This window comes from Mya arenaria, chromosome 2, assembly GCF_026914265.1.
Source record: "Mya arenaria isolate MELC-2E11 chromosome 2, ASM2691426v1".
Classification (NCBI taxonomy): domain Eukaryota; kingdom Metazoa; phylum Mollusca; class Bivalvia; order Myida; family Myidae; genus Mya; species Mya arenaria.
In genome coordinates, this window is record NC_069123.1 from 3,990,450 (window position 1) to 4,006,572 (window position 16,123).

The 16,123-nt window shown below is 34.8% G+C and overlaps 1 protein-coding gene across 7 annotated transcripts in view; it reads right to left on the reverse strand.

The window, feature by feature from the left end:
* The window catches only part of LOC128203231 (uncharacterized), a 71,284-nt gene that overhangs the window by 25,464 nt on the left and 29,697 nt on the right, over window positions 1–16,123 (reverse strand). For 4 of the 7 annotated variants that reach the window (XM_052904568.1, XM_052904543.1, XM_052904550.1 and 1 more), the window contains 4 exons: window positions 14,808–14,933; window positions 13,071–13,235; window positions 11,101–11,136; window positions 4,155–4,187 (listed from right to left, as the gene is read on the reverse strand). In XM_052904568.1, the coding sequence (XP_052760528.1) occupies window positions 4,155–4,187; window positions 11,101–11,136; window positions 13,071–13,235; window positions 14,808–14,933 (360 nt within the window). Of the gene's footprint in view, window positions 1–341; window positions 357–4,154; window positions 4,188–11,100; window positions 11,137–13,070; window positions 13,236–14,807; window positions 14,934–16,123 lie in introns of all 7 variants that reach the window. The other 3 variants (XM_052904576.1, XM_052904585.1, XM_052904595.1) reach the window with 3 other exon arrangements.

The following is a 16,123-nucleotide window of genomic DNA, read 5'->3' on the forward strand; positions in this document are numbered from 1 at the left end:
AGCAACATGCAAAACATACCAGGCTTTATGAAATCAGTAGCATTTTTTTTTTCTGATAAAAAAAAAATCATAATTAAAAAAAATTAAGTAAAAAGCCATAGGGCTCCATTCTTTAACTTTGACCTAGTGCACACAAGGCAATTATTGTGCCTAATTCCAGACAGTTTTTTGAGCAACAATGCATGTTGGTAGTTTACAGGCAAAAAATTTCAACCAAATTATCTGATTTCACATTGTCGTGTGAATTGAATCATCAAAGGGTGAAGACTAAATGCCTTTGTCTTATGCACAATATATCTATGAACGTGTTTGAAAAATACAAGGAAAAGTGCTCTCCTTACCTTAAACGAAATGCACTAAAACATCCATAATAGTCAAGGTTCAAGGTTTTGATGACAACTGGGAAGACACCATTGACATAACCATGTTAATGACAAAAGCCTCAACCATTTTTTTATATGCGACTAGCTATAAAGCAAACAATGCAAAACAATATCAACTGTAATGAGTTTAACCTGATATATGTGGTGAATGTAACAAGAAATATGTGCTAAATGTAACCTGATATATGAGTTCAATGTAACCTGATATGTGTGTTAAATGTAATCTGATATGCATGTTGAATGTAACCTGATATGTGTGCTAAATGTAACCTGATATATCCGCTAAATATAACCTGATATATGTGTTTAATGTAACCTGATATATGTGCTAAATATAACCTAATATATGTGTATATTTACATTCACACTTCATTCCTAAACGATGGTTGTTGTTTATCAATTGCACTTTATTTCTGTATAAAGTGCAATGGCATTTCCCATCGATATCGCGTGCGTTTGTTCGATACTTCTGTCCTGTCATTGGGCGCAATAATACCAAGGGCGGGGCATATTTACTACGGAACTATTTTTTTCAATGAAATCGTAGTAAAAATTTTGCCAATATTGGCAACATGCAAAACTGTAATCTGCAGTAAAGCAGTTAAAAAAAGATAAGCAACGATAATTTGATTGATTTTAATGTAGATGGTTTCATGATGGATGGAACAGTTGAAGAAACGTTGGTGTTTAAAAAGGCTGTTAAATGTCACGAAAATGCAAAAACAGTTAGTTCAAAATAACCTCTATGACGGGTGCTTGTATGACGTCATGAGTGATGTCATTGAAAAAGTTTTACATTAAGCTCGATTCGGGCCGCAACATAACTCGGCAGCTGCATTTTGTTTCGACGCCATTTTTTGCAGTGTTCATTCGTTTTGAAAGTGTTGTTTTTTCGAAAATTGACTGGATTACTGGGATTATTTACACGCAATGCCTATTGGGTAATCAATTAATTACCTATTCAGTCATACTTTAACCATTGCTTGTTTTGATAACTAATTTAAGCCTGAAAATTTGGTAAACATGTTCTTGATAAAATGAACAGCATCTTCAGCATCAGAGAAAACATATTTGAAATTTCTTTGTTCATTGCATACGACGTAATGGAATCATGTCCATATAAGTCGTATGTTCTGAATAAAATCGACAGAAATAACTACAGTTCGGAGGAGTTAGTCGTTTTAGACATAATTTAGTGCTTTTAATAGTCAAAACAATTGCAGAAAAAACTATTTAGTAAACACATCAGCTTGCCAGGAAAAGACAACTCAGTAGAAAATATGTAAGTTATATGTGGTTTATTTCATGTTTTGGTATTTGTATGCAGCTACGTTATATATGCTAAAATATGTTTTTGTGCAAAAGTTAGCATCGTTGACCAACTTTCGGTCAAAAACCTGGTCGCTCAGCCTTCATTGTTATGATGCGGGCCCTGATAGCGTATATGTAAAGCAAAAAACCGGGCATTAACGGCACGTGAATTTACTGAATAATGCACGTTTTCTACCGATAACGCATGGGTTTTTGCGTTTTAATACACCACAATAACAGACCGAAAACACACATTTAAAGCAATAATACGTATTTATAATATTCTTGACCTTGAAAAGATAGAAAGTAATCATATAAAAAAGGAACTATTTTATCTGTGCATTCATTGTGGTATAAAATTAGGTTGCGATAGCTGTTCTAATTTACCCACCGTTGAGAACAACGAGAGAAAGAAAAAAGAGAAAATGCTCTTGAATAATCAATTTATTTTAGCAGAAATGTAGATTTAAATGAATGTAAATATAAGTATTAAAATTCGACATGTTGCATTTTATTGGGGTATGGTATGCAATGGCGCAGTTCAAAATATTGGTGGAGTCCTTCGGACTCCACCCATTTTGAACAGCCCCATTGCATACCATACCCCAATAAAATGCAACATGTCGAATTTTAATCCTTAATTAATGTAACCTGATATATGTGCTAAATATAACCTGATATATGTGCTATATGTAACCTGATTATGTGCTTAATATAACCTGTGATGAGTGTAACCTGATATATGTGCTAAATGTAACCTGATATATGTGCTTAATATAACGTGTGATGTGTGTAACCGGATATATGTGCAAAATATAACCTGATACATGTCTTAAATATTACCTGATATATGTGCTATATGTAACCTGATATATGTGCTTAATATAACCAGTGATGAGTGTAACCTGATAGATGTGCTAATTTTAACCTGATATATGTGCTGAATGTAACTTGATATAGGTGATAAATATAACCTGATATATGTGCTGAATGTAACCTGATATATGTGCTTAATATAACATGATATATGAGTTAAATGTAACCTGATATGTGTGTAAAAACTAACCTGATATGTGTGTTAAATGTAACCTGATATGTGTGCTAAATGTAACCTGACATGTGAACATACAATGTAACACCATTCTTATGTTAGATGTAATCTTATATGTGTGTTAAATGTAATTTAACTGCAAAAACAACTCATAAAGCCTGATTTATTACATTGTGCATTTGTGTTAGTACAAACCCACTACATACAATGGCTGCTGTATATACAGAAATGGTCATTCAATATTTAATTTATTAAACCAGTTTTCTTAATTCGATAAACATGATCCTTGGTGAGTTTTTATCAATTTAAGTAAACAAGTTCAATAAAATTTGTATTGACAGACCACAAATGTGAAATTCTTTTTATTTCGTAAAATACTAATTTGATAATTTGCAGATCTTCATTAAAGTTTTAAGAAAAAATCCAAAATAGAATTACAATGATGTTATTTCATGATGGTGGTGACACCAATTATGTTATAAAAATCTATAACACATTAATATTCAAGTGGCTTCTAGCGTGCCTTAGTGTTTACGATCATGCCTCTGCCAATGAAATCTCCAGGCCCCAATTTCGCAAAAGAGCTTAAAGGGACTGAACACCAGATTAGCACCAAATATTTTTTTTTCTGTAACAAATCTCTGCAGAAATAAATGTTTTACTCGTTGATATCATAATTGTAAAAAAGAATACCAAAAAAAAAAAATTGTGTCGAAGACCGGGTCTGAACCGGTGTCGCCAAAATTGCAGTCCAGCGTTGTATCCACTGAGCTACGAAGGCTTACTCTAAACGGGTGATATAATTAAGCTATACACCTAACTTGGTAATATCACGTGATATCATCGACTAGCCAATCACGCATAAGGAATAAATTCTACAAGGTAGACATACCCAGTAATCTTTTTTAATGGAAAAAGTACGAAAACACTGCGAAAAAATTAATTAATTGTAAACTATGTGGTACTTCAGTTAGTAAGCTTCAATGCATTGTACACATCGATACCAAGATTATGTCAGTTTTTCGACAATTTTCTTTTTTTGTGCTATTTCATCATTTTTTTGTGCTATTTCATCATACGGAGTGCAGTCCCTTTAAGGCTCCTATAACATAATTAAGCTTATCTATATATATTTAGTCACTAATTACTTTTATTAAGTGGGTTATTTATTTAGAAGTTTATGCATGCACCCTGGCTAGTATAAGGCATTTCACGCAGACACTAAGATAGCTTTTATTTATTTTTGGTCTTGTACACAATCATATTGGCGCCTTGCTGTGCCCAGCCAGCCAATTTGATGGATTTAGACAACCAAAAATATTACTGACAAGAATTTGTGTAAATTGGAACCTCACATAAACCGACAAACCAAATTTCAGATTGCACGCTACAATATACACATTACATACCGTAAATATTTTAGATTTGTTTTTGCTCGAACCCTAAAAGAAATGTTAGGAACTGATTAAGTATGTGAACAATTACCCTGACCCTCATTTGTAGGACTGCATTTATAATCAAACCTAAAGAGTAACTGATGTTATTATTTAATGGTAGTATCATTTCTTACACTACATGTATTTCTTGCAATCGTAACTGTATTTTCATAATTAATTCTTAATGAATTTATTATATATTTCGGTAATATTATAAAAATTCAGCAGCCAATATTAAGCAATTACATAATGTAACTCCGTAATTATGATTGCCTAAAATAAGTTTTTCCCCCAAGGCATCCCTCTAATTAATATTTACCCCTAATCATTTCTCTAATTTAAAGATATCCCAAACATCCCTACAACATTATGGTTGCCTAAAATTATCTTTACAACTTAATGCTTGCCCAAACACATTCCTTCACAATCATGCCTAAAACAACTGTACAACCATTGCTCGCCAAAAACATCTCTCAAACTACTACTTGCCTAAAACAACTGTTCAGCCTTTGCTCGCCAAAAACATCTCTCCATCTACTACTTGCCTTAAACAACTGTACAACCTTTACTTGCTAAAAACATCTCTCCAACTACTACTTGCCTTAAACAACTGTACAACCATTGCTCGCCAAAAACATCTCTCCAACTTCTACATGCCTAAAACAACTGAACAAACTTTGCTTGCTTAATCCATCTCTCCAACTACTACTTGCCTTAAACAACTGTACAACCTTTGCTTGCTTAATCCATCTCTCCAACTTCTACTTGCCTAAAACAACTGTACAACTTTTGCTTGCCAAAAACATCTCTCCAACTACTACTTGCCTAAAACAACTTTACAACCTTTGCTTGCTTAATCCATCTCTCCAATTTCTACTTGCCTAAAACAACTGTACGATATTTGCTTGCTTAATCCATCTCTCCAACTTCTACTTGCCTAAAACAACTGTACAACCTTTGCTTGCCAAAAACATCTCTCAGACTACTACTTGCCTAAAACAACTGTACAACCTTTGCTTGCTTAATCAATCTCTCTAACTTCTCCTTGTCTAAAACAACTGTACAACCTTTGCTTGCTTAATCCATCTCTCCAACTTCTACTTGCCTAAAACAACTGTACATTATTTGCTTGCCAAAATTATCTCTCCAACTACTACTAGCCTAAAACAACTGTACAACTTTTGCTTGCTTAATCCATCTCTCTAACTTCTCCTTGCCTAAAACAACTGTACAACCTTTGCTTGCTTAATCCATCTATCCAACTTTCACTTGCCTAAAACAACTGTACAAGCTTTGCTTGCCAAAAACATCTCTCCATCTACTACTAGCCTAAAACAACTGTACAACCTTTGCTTGCCAAATCCATCTCTCCAACTACTCCTTGCCATAAACAACTGTACATCCTTTGCTTGCTTAATCCATCTCTCCAATTTCTACTTGCCTAAAACAACTGTACAACCTTTGCTTGCTAAATCCATCCCTCCAACTTCTACTTTCCTAAAACAACTGAACAACCTTTGCTTGCTTAATCCATCTCTCCAACTACTACTTGCCTAAAACAACTGTACAACCTTTGCTCGCCAAAGACATCTTTCCAACTACTACTAGCCTAAAATAATTGTACAACCTTTGCTTGCTTAATTCATCTCTCCAACTTCTACTTGCCTAAAACAACTGTACAACCTTTGCTTGCCAAACACATCTCTCCAACTACTACTTGCCTAAAACAACTGTACAACCTTTGCTTGCTTAATCCATCTCTCCAACTTATACTTGCCTAAAACAACTGTACAAACTTTGCTTGCCAAAAACATCTTTCCAACTACTACTTGCCTAAAACAACTGTACAAGCTTTGCTTGCCAAAAAAATCTCTCTAACTACTACTTGCCTAAAACAACTGTACAACCTTTGCTTGTCAAAAACATCTCTCCAACTACTACTAGCCTAAAACAACTGAACAAACTTGGCTTGCTTAATCCATCTCTCCAACTACTACTTGCCTAAAACAACTGTACAACCTTTGCTTGCTTAATCCATCCCTCAAACTACTCCTAGCCTAAAACAACTGTACAACCTTTGATTGCTTAATCCATCTCTCCAACTTTCACTTGCCTAAAACAACTGTACAAACTTTGCTCGCCAAAAACATCTTTCTAACTACTACTTGCCTAAAACAACTGTACAACCTTTGCTTGTCAAAAACATCTCTCCAACTACTACTTGCCTAAAACAACTGTACAACCTTTCCTTGCTTAATCAATCTCTCTAACTTGTCCTTGTCTAAAACAACTGTACAACCTTTGCTTGCTTAATCCATCTCTCCAACTTCTACTTGCCTAAAACAACTGTACATTATTTGATTGCCAAAACTATCTCACCAACTACTACTAGCCTAAAACAACTGTACAACTTTTGCTTGCTTAATCCATCTCTCTAACTTCTCCTTGCCTAAAACAACTGTACAACCTTTGCTTGCTTAATCCATCTCTCCAACTTTCACTTGCCTAAAACAACTGTACAACCTTTTCTTGCCAAAAACATCTCTCCAACTACTACTAGCCTAAAACAACTGTACAACCTTTGCTTGCCAAATCCATCTCTCCAACTACTCATTGCCTAAAACAACTGTACATCCTTTGCTTGCTTAATCCATCTTTCCAATTTCTACTTGCCTAAAACAACTATACAACCTAGCTTTGCTTAATCCATCTCTCCAACTACTTCTTGCCTAAAACAACTGTACAACCTTTGCTTGCTAAATCCATCCCTCCAACTTCTACTTACCTAAAACAACTGAACAACCTTTGTTTGCCAAAAAAATCTCTCCAACTACTTCTGCCTAAAACAACTGTACAACCTTTGCTCGCTAAAGACATCTCTCCAACTACTACTTGCCTAAAACAATTGGTCAACCTTTGCTTGCTTAATCCATCTCTCCAACTTTCACTTGCCTAAAACAACTGTACAAGCTTTGCTTGCCAAAAAAATCTCTCTAACTACTACTTGCCTAAAACAACTGTACAACCTTTGCTTGTCAAAAACATCTCTCCAACTACTACTAGCCTAAAACAACTGAACAAACTTGGCTTGCTTAATCCATCTCTCCAACTACTACTTGCCTAAAACAACTGTACAACCTTTGCTTGCTTAATCCATCTCTCCAACTACTCCTAGCCTAAAACAACTGTACAACCTTTGATTGCTTAATCCATCTCTCCAACTTTCACTTGCCTAAAACAACTGTACAAACTTTGCTAGCCAAAAACATCTTTCCAACTACTACTTGCCTAAAACAACTGTACAACCTTTGCTTGTCAAAAGCATCTCTCCAACTACTACTTGCCTAAAACAACTGTACAAACTTTGCTTGCTTAATCCATCTCTCCAACTACTACTTGCCTAAAACAACTGTACAACCTTTGCTTGCTTAATCCATCTCTCCAACTTCTACTAGCCTAAAACAACTGTACAACTTTTGCTTGCCAAATCCATCTCTCCAACTACTACTAGCCTCAAACAACTGTACAGCCTTTGCTTGCTTAATCCATCTCTCCAACTTCTACTAGCTTAAAACAACTGTACAACCTTTGCTTGCCAAATCCATCTCTCCAACTACTCCTAGCCTAAAACAACTGTACAACCTTTGCTTGCTTAATCCATCTCTCCAACTACTCCTAGCCTAAAACAACTGTACAACCTTTGATTGCTTAATCCATCTCTCCAACTTTCACTTGCCTAAAACAACTGTACAAACTTTGCTCGCCAAAAACATCTTTCTAACTACTACTTGCCTAAAACAACTGTACAACCTTTGCTTGTCAAAAACATCTCTCCAACTACTACTTGCCTAAAACAACTGTACAACCTTTGCTTGCTTAATCAATCTCTCTAACTTCTCCTTGTCTAAAACAACTGTACAACCTTTGCTCGCTAAAGACATCTCTCCAACTACTACTTGCCTAAAACAATTGGTCAACCTTTGCTTGCTTAATCCATCTCTCCAACTTTCACTTGCCTAAAACAACTGTACAAGCTTTGATTGCCAAAAAAATCTCTCTAACTACTACTTGCCTAAAACAACTGTACAACCTTTGCTTGTCAAAAACATCTCTCCAACTACTACTAGCCTAAAACAACTGAACAAACTTGGCTTGCTTAATCCATCTCTCCAACTACTACTTGCCTAAAACAACTGTACAACCTTTGCTTGCTTAATCCATCTCTCCAACTACTCCTAGCCTAAAACAACTGTACAACCTTTGATTGCTTAATCCATCTCTCCAACTTTCACTTGCCTAAAACAAATGTACAAACTTTGCTAGCCAAAAACATCTTTCCAACTACTACTTGCCTAAAACAACTGTACAACCTTTGCTTGTCAAAAGCATCTCTCCAACTACTACTTGCCTAAAACAACTGTACAAACTTTGCTTGCTTAATCCATCTCTCCAACTACTACTTGCCTAAAACAACTGTACAACCTTTGCTTGCTTAATCCATCTCTCCAACTTCTACTAGCCTAAAACAACTGTACAACTTTTGCTTGCCAAATCCATCTCTCCAACTACTACTAGCCTAAAACAACTGTACAGCCTTTGCTTGCTTAATCCATCTCTCCAACTACTACTAGCTTAAAACAACTGTACAACCTTTGCTTGCCAAATCCATCTCTCCAACTACTCCTAGCCTAAAGCAACTGTACAACCTTTGCTTGCTTAATCCATCTCTCCAACTACTCCTAGCCTAAAACAACTGTACAACCTTTGATTGCATAATCCATCTCTCCAACTTTCACTTGCCTAAAACAACTGTACAAACTTTGCTCGCCAAAAACATCTTTCTAACTACTACTTGCCTAAAACAACTGTACAACCTTTGCTTGTCAAAAACATCTCTCCAACTACTACTTGCCTAAAACAACTGTACAACCTTTGCTTGCTTAATCAATCTCTCTAACTTCTCCTTGTCTAAAACAACTGTACAACCTTTGCTTGCTTAATCCATCTCTCCAACTTCTTCTTGCCTAAAACAACTGTACATTATTTGATTGCCAAAACTATCTCTCCAACTACTACTAGCCTAAAACAACTGTACAACTTTTGCTTGCTTTATCCATCTCTCTAACTTCTCCTTGCCTAAAACAACTGTACAACCTTTGCTTGCTTAATCCATCTCTCCAACTTTCACTTGCCTAAAACAACTGTACAACCTTTTCTTGCCAAAAACATCTCTCCAACTACTACTAGCCTAAAACAACTGTACAACCTTTGCTTGCCAAATCCATCTCTCTGACTACTCCTTGCCTAAAACAACTGTACATCCTTTGCTTGCTAAATCCATCTCTCCAATTTCTACTTGCCTAAAACAACTATACAACCTAGCTTTGCTTGCTAAAAACATCTCTCCAACTACTACTTGCCTAAAACAACTGTACAACCTTTGCTTGCTAAATCCATCCCTCCAACTTATACTTACCTAAACCAACTGAACAATCTTTGTTTGCCAAAAAAATCTCTCCAACTACTACTTGCCTAAAACAACTGTACAACCTTTGCTCGCTAAAGACATCTCTCCAACTACTACTTGCCTAAAACAATTGTACAACCTTTGCTTGCTTAATCCATCTCTCCAACTTTCACTTGCCTAAAACAACTGTACAAGCTTTGCTTGCCAAAAAATCTCTCTAACTACTACTTGCCTAAAACAACTGTACAACCTTTGCTTGTCAAAAACATCTCCCCAACTACTACTAGCCTAAAACAACTGAACAAACTTGGCTTGCTTAATCCATCTCTCCAACTACTACTTGCCTAAAACAACTGTACAACCTTTGCTTGCTTAATCCATCTCTCCAACTACTCCTAGCCTAAAACAACTGTACAACCTTTGATTGCTTAATCCATCTCTCCAACTTTCACTTGCCTAAAACAAATGTACAAACTTTGCTAGCCAAAAACATCTTTCCAACTACTACTTGCCTAAAACAACTGTACAACCTTTGCTTGTCAAAAGCATCTCTCCAACTACTACTTGCCTAAAACAACTGTACAAACTTTGCTTGCTTAATCCATCTCTCCAACTACTACTTGCCTAAAACAACTGTACAACCTTTGCTTGCTTAATCCATCTCTCCAACTTCTACTAGCCTAAAACAACTGTACAACTTTTGCTTGCCAAATCCATCTCTCCAACTACTACTAGCCTAAAACAACTGTACAGCCTTTGCTTGCTTAATCCATCTCTCCAACTACTACTAGCTTAAAACAACTGTACAACCTTTGCTTGCCAAATCCATCTCTCCAACTACTCCTAGCCTAAAACAACTGTACAACCTTTGCTTGCTTAATCCATCTCACTAACTTATACTTGCCTAAAACAACTGTCCAACTAATGACTGCCAAATCTGTCTCTCCAACATCTCTCAAACTACTGACAGACTGTTAACCAAAAACATCTCCCCCACTACTGGCTATTAGTGTTTATGCTTATTATTTTATCTAAAAATATTGTATTATTTTGCAACCCCCATTAATCATTCAGAAACAGCCTTTCATGTACATATAGTGAAAATAAGCCATACCTGAACAGGTAAAAGATTACACAAGTGTACCACAAGTGGTTGCCAACACCAGTCTGTTCCTAACTTTTTCTGTCAAAATGGGCATAAAATGATAAAATGCTACAGCCAGAGTGATGTGACTTCCTATAGAACACAGCTATGTATTGTCTGTATGGTCTCTAACAACATGTATACCAAGTTTCATTTAAACATCATAAAATGCTTTTGAGTTATGACCAACATTTCTTGCCCACAGATGCTGATAATGACAACAAAGCTATCACAATACTCATTTTTTTATCTTTGATATACAGACAAGCTAAAAATTTAAAAATCATTATAACTAAACAGATAAGCACCTCCAATTTGGATTCCTCTTCTTCAGATGTGCAGCTCTGTAATCAAACAATGCTTACGTTCAATCAATGCTGGCAAAATATAAACCGTTTTATTTACTGTAGATTGCTTAAATTTGCAAGGTTCTTTTGTCAAAACTTTTGTGTTTCATGCAATTTCGGCAATGTTTAGTGTTTGCAAAACCAAAAGGATAGGAACCGTTTTTTATAAAAGAAGCAGTATAGCTTTTCCTGATACCATTTCAAAACCAAGACAATTGGAACCATATTTTGGAAGAAGCAGTAAAGGTTTCCTTCAAACCATTAAAGAAAGTTTTTAACTTAAGCATAGAATTCTAAACACCCTCATGAAATTAAAGCAAAGTACAGTAAATGCATAGGTTAGAATTTTAAGCAAAATGCATAAATTCCTTTCAATAGAATAAAAATCATAAAATTGTTAAATGGAAAACTAGAAAAGCAACAAAACCAGGCAAACCAAACCACATTAAAACACAAAACATGCTGGCAACGATCTACGCACTAATTTCTAGAAAATTCTATTATTTTATTATGAGCTCAATTTATTTACTCAAACCTTTTTTTACATTAAAATAAATAGTCAATGATGACTATAATAAAGATGAGTGTCTTTTAAAGTCTAAAAATCTTGAAATGAGCATAAAACACAAATTATACCAAAATAAAATAGTGTGCTAAGCTTGACCCTGTTATAATTGGCTCAAGATTGTTCTAGAAATTGGTGAAAGCAGAATTATTGTGATCTTTTATTCTTCTTAATGTCAAACAAACATATGTTTATAATATTCATATTCGCCCAGACTTTAGCATAGGTAAAACTGGACATTCATATTGTATAACACACTAGTGGCTATGATGTCATTGTCTATTTCAATATCGCCCTCTGATTGGATAAGCACAATGTCATTTAACCAATGATATACAACATAACAACTACTTGCTTTTCTTTGATAAAAACATGTGGTCAATACCTTCTCTTATAAACAATTAACACTCAGCAGCAGAATATTTTACTAATTTTTAATTTAGAGGACTAATTATTTAACATGTAGCTAGCATTGTTCGTTTTTTTTCTGTGTGTTCATGCTAATCATGAACACAGTAGGGCAGGCTAGTTCGCTTCATCAAGTTTGTTAAGGCTATAATAAATAAAAACTTTGTTTTGTTGAGGTTTTAAAAGAAAAACAATGTTTGGGGGGGGGGGGAGGCGATGTAAAGAATTTATTTACTTTTATAGATTTAAGTCAGATTATATTAAATGAGTCTTTCATCCTACAAACAAATCTAAACAAAACAATGTGTGTGTGTGTGGGGGGGTGGGGGGTGGGGGAGATGGAATGTCAAGAATTTATCAAAGTTTGGGGTTTTGGGGGTGAAAACATTAAAATGAATTATTCTTTAATTTTTGAACTACAAATCCTAGCAAATGTATATTTGTTTTACATATCATCGGCTAATTGTGTTTTATCATTTGAATTTAAAAAGCCTCTTCGGGTCATAATAAACCCACCTTAATCTGAGGACTCAAAAATATATATAGGGTTATCTTTAAAGCCAATCTTAATTAAAATATTAGAAAACCAAATAGACATTATCTTGTTTAGAAACCAGATTATATTGAATTTTAATGTATGGTATTAAACAATCATTTGTAGGAGTCAGTCTTAATTTATACTGTCAAATAAACATACCAGAAAGTGTAACAGTTAATAGAATCTTTCGTTAACAAAGACCAGACTTTATAGGCTTTTTGCAGATGGTTAATTGGAATTGTTTTTTAAGAATGCATACTGTAAACCACAAGAGACCAGCATCATTGGGAAAAAAATGATTTTGCTTACTGTAGAGGTCATAAAAATTCAGCCTTTTCAAAGAGCTGGGCAGGTCACTTTAAACAAACTATTTTATATTAATGGCCTTATAATATTTATATAAACTGTCAATTAACTCACAGCCTGGCTACTTCCCGAACTCCTAATCTGGCATCTAAGTAGATCGATCTCATTACGAAGCCGCTGATTTTCTTTCTCAGCTTCATGTTTCTCATCAATCCACCTGTTTTTTTGCTGCTGAAGATCGTGTAATCTTCTGGTGTCTTGTATACGCTGTGTCTGTAACTATACGGGGGAAACAACGTCAAATTATCTTTTGCTTATTTTGTCAATTCATTTTGAGATTGGTCAAATTATTTTGCTTACTTTGACAATGCATTTTGAAATTGGTCAAATTATCTTGCTTTCTTTGTCAATTCAATTTTGAAATTGGTCAAATTATCTCGCTTACTTTGTCAGTGCATTTTGACATTGGTCCAATTATCTTGCTTACTTTGTCAATGCATTTTGAAATTGAAACAAGAGCACCAGTGGTAAAAATTAACACAAGCCCGCTAACCCTGAACTAGTTAAATTTCCTACCAGTTTGCACAAACTCTGAATTCTATATAGAAGGGCTTGTTCAAAAATTTGATGCCAAGCAATAATAAAAGAATTCAGGCTTGTTCATCCAAAAGTCTAATTTCAATGACTGGAGCACTGCAAAGTAACAACTTGTTTTTCCAGTCAAAAAAGGGGAATAACTCCGCAATTTTAAGACAGTTAATACAGGCCTTTGCTATTTACATTTGTACAGTCTCAACTTATGCTTCAGACAAGATAAATTGCAATGGAACAACCACAAGACGACTCCAATCATCCCCTTCATTTTTTTTATTGTTAAGGGTATTATTATAATCAAAGTAAAGAAATATACCCTCTACAGGAAGAAGTTCAATTTTTTAGATTTATGGAGCTGCTCATGTATTTGATGCTTTCTTAATGTCTTCAATGGTAAAATCTACTATCAAGAGCAATTGTTGAAAAAGAATAAGAACGTGTTGTTTTTTCTATACCCTGAAAGTAGGTTTTGATATTAGAACCTGACACTAAAAACATAATCAATTTGGTATGGCCTCATTCAAAATCATTATGTGCTAGGGTGAGTAAAATTGGCAAACATTACTTAGAATACAACCTACATTTTCAGCCAATGAAATTGCAGAAATTAAGTACTAGGCTTAATCACTAAGAATTTTATCTTTTGTGAGTGTTTTAAGGTCTGCCTACTGCTACTCATTCAAATCACACTCCCAGCGTCAGAGTTTGTGTTAGCAAATGAGGTAGTATTCTAAGTATTCAAATTTTTCGCTTCTCACCTAGGCCACCTGGGTTCGAATCCCGGCTTGGGGGCATGTGAGTTTGGTTTGTGGTCACCAAGCCGGACAAGTGGGTTTTCTCCGGGTTCTCCGGTTTCCCCCACAACACAAGACCATACTCTCGCGTAAAATCGTGTCAACGAGAGTGATTAATATAATGTTGTAATAACTTGTTTCACAATCGTTGTAAAATAAATATGTTTAAACTAAGTATTCGATCAATCATAGCAAAATATATAGTATTCAATTAGCTCACTCCACGCATTCTTAATCATTAAAATGTTTCTTCATGTCATCTGACTACATATTACAGTCAGGTATTTTACTCTCATTTCTCAGTTTACATTATAGTGCAAAGAACTGCCTATATCAATTGAGGGTCTCAATGTAAAACAAAGGCATCTCGTTCTAATTTGATATGCTATTACAACCGTCTTGAGCTAAAAAATAGTTTGTTTAAAATTATTCATAACAGAAGAGTGATTGTATCATCACAAACCTCCACAATTTCCGTGCCCTTCTCCATAATCTGTGCATGGTACAAGTCACATTGCTTGTCGGCATTCTTCTTCTGTTTTTCTAAGGTCCTTTTTATACTCGAGAGCGTGAACACTTCCCGCTTCAGCTGCAAAATACAACATGACAGTCAAAAGATGGACAAAATCGATATTATAATTCTCTAGATCAACCCATTTACATTCATTTGCATTGATATTCAGAATAAAATTAAATCCTTGGACTCCAATGATACTTTTAAGTAGGGATGGCAACGAGTACCGGAGTACTCGAGTACTCGATCGAAAATCTAAAAATCTATAAAAATCACAAAATACACGATTTACAGATGAAGTAACAGATCTGGTTAGTTGCCAAGAGGACAATTTACGGTCCCTCTAATCCCCGCTGTGTAATTGACCCTAATAAATTAGTTGAGAGTTGCAAACTGTCAACAAAGGGCCCCGATTTCCAATAAGCACTGATGTCAATTAGCAAAGTTTTGATAGCAGAACTTTCACCTACACAATTCTATTGTTTACCAATTAGTGACCTTTCACCAAACAATGGACACTAACGAGCCAACGAGTAGCAACCGTTACGAGCATTGATTTCTTAATGGGCGTATTTTAACTATTTTTGCAATGTTTATCACAATTGACTGGTTGATATCTTAAATCAAGAATTATGAATATTAATGAGGTAAAATGCAATAATACAGTACTAAGTATGCAATAATACAGTACTAAGTATTTCGCTCATTATTTTTATGTATGTTATTAATTTTCGTTCATTGTAATATGATTGATGTTCATTATAAATCTCAACTATCCAGACGCTTGAATAAAATCCGGGTTTAACTTTCCAGCTATATTGTAGCTTATTTGCAGTGCATAATTTAAAGCCTGAAACAACATATGTTTTCCTTTAAAAAAATTTTCTGTTACAAGTACATAATGAAAGTCTAATCTAAAGATGAAAATGACAAAAAATACGACCAACGCACTATATACGCCATGAACGATACATGTATACACGATCTTGTCTTTCCCAAAAACGAATTCATTTTTTCCGAGTCAATAAATCGAGTACCCAAGTACTCGATCGAAAGATTGTCCGAGTACCAATTTTACTACTCGTTGCCATCCCTACTTTTAAGTCTTGTCTTTTAAGTCATGTGATTGGTCAGATGATGTTTCACTTCTGTAAGATGAATGTGATATCAATGAAGTGCAGTCATTGAAATTAGACTTTTGGATAAACAAGCCCTAATCCTTATACTGGTGGTTGCCATACAAAGAAATCATTAAGCCCAGCTTT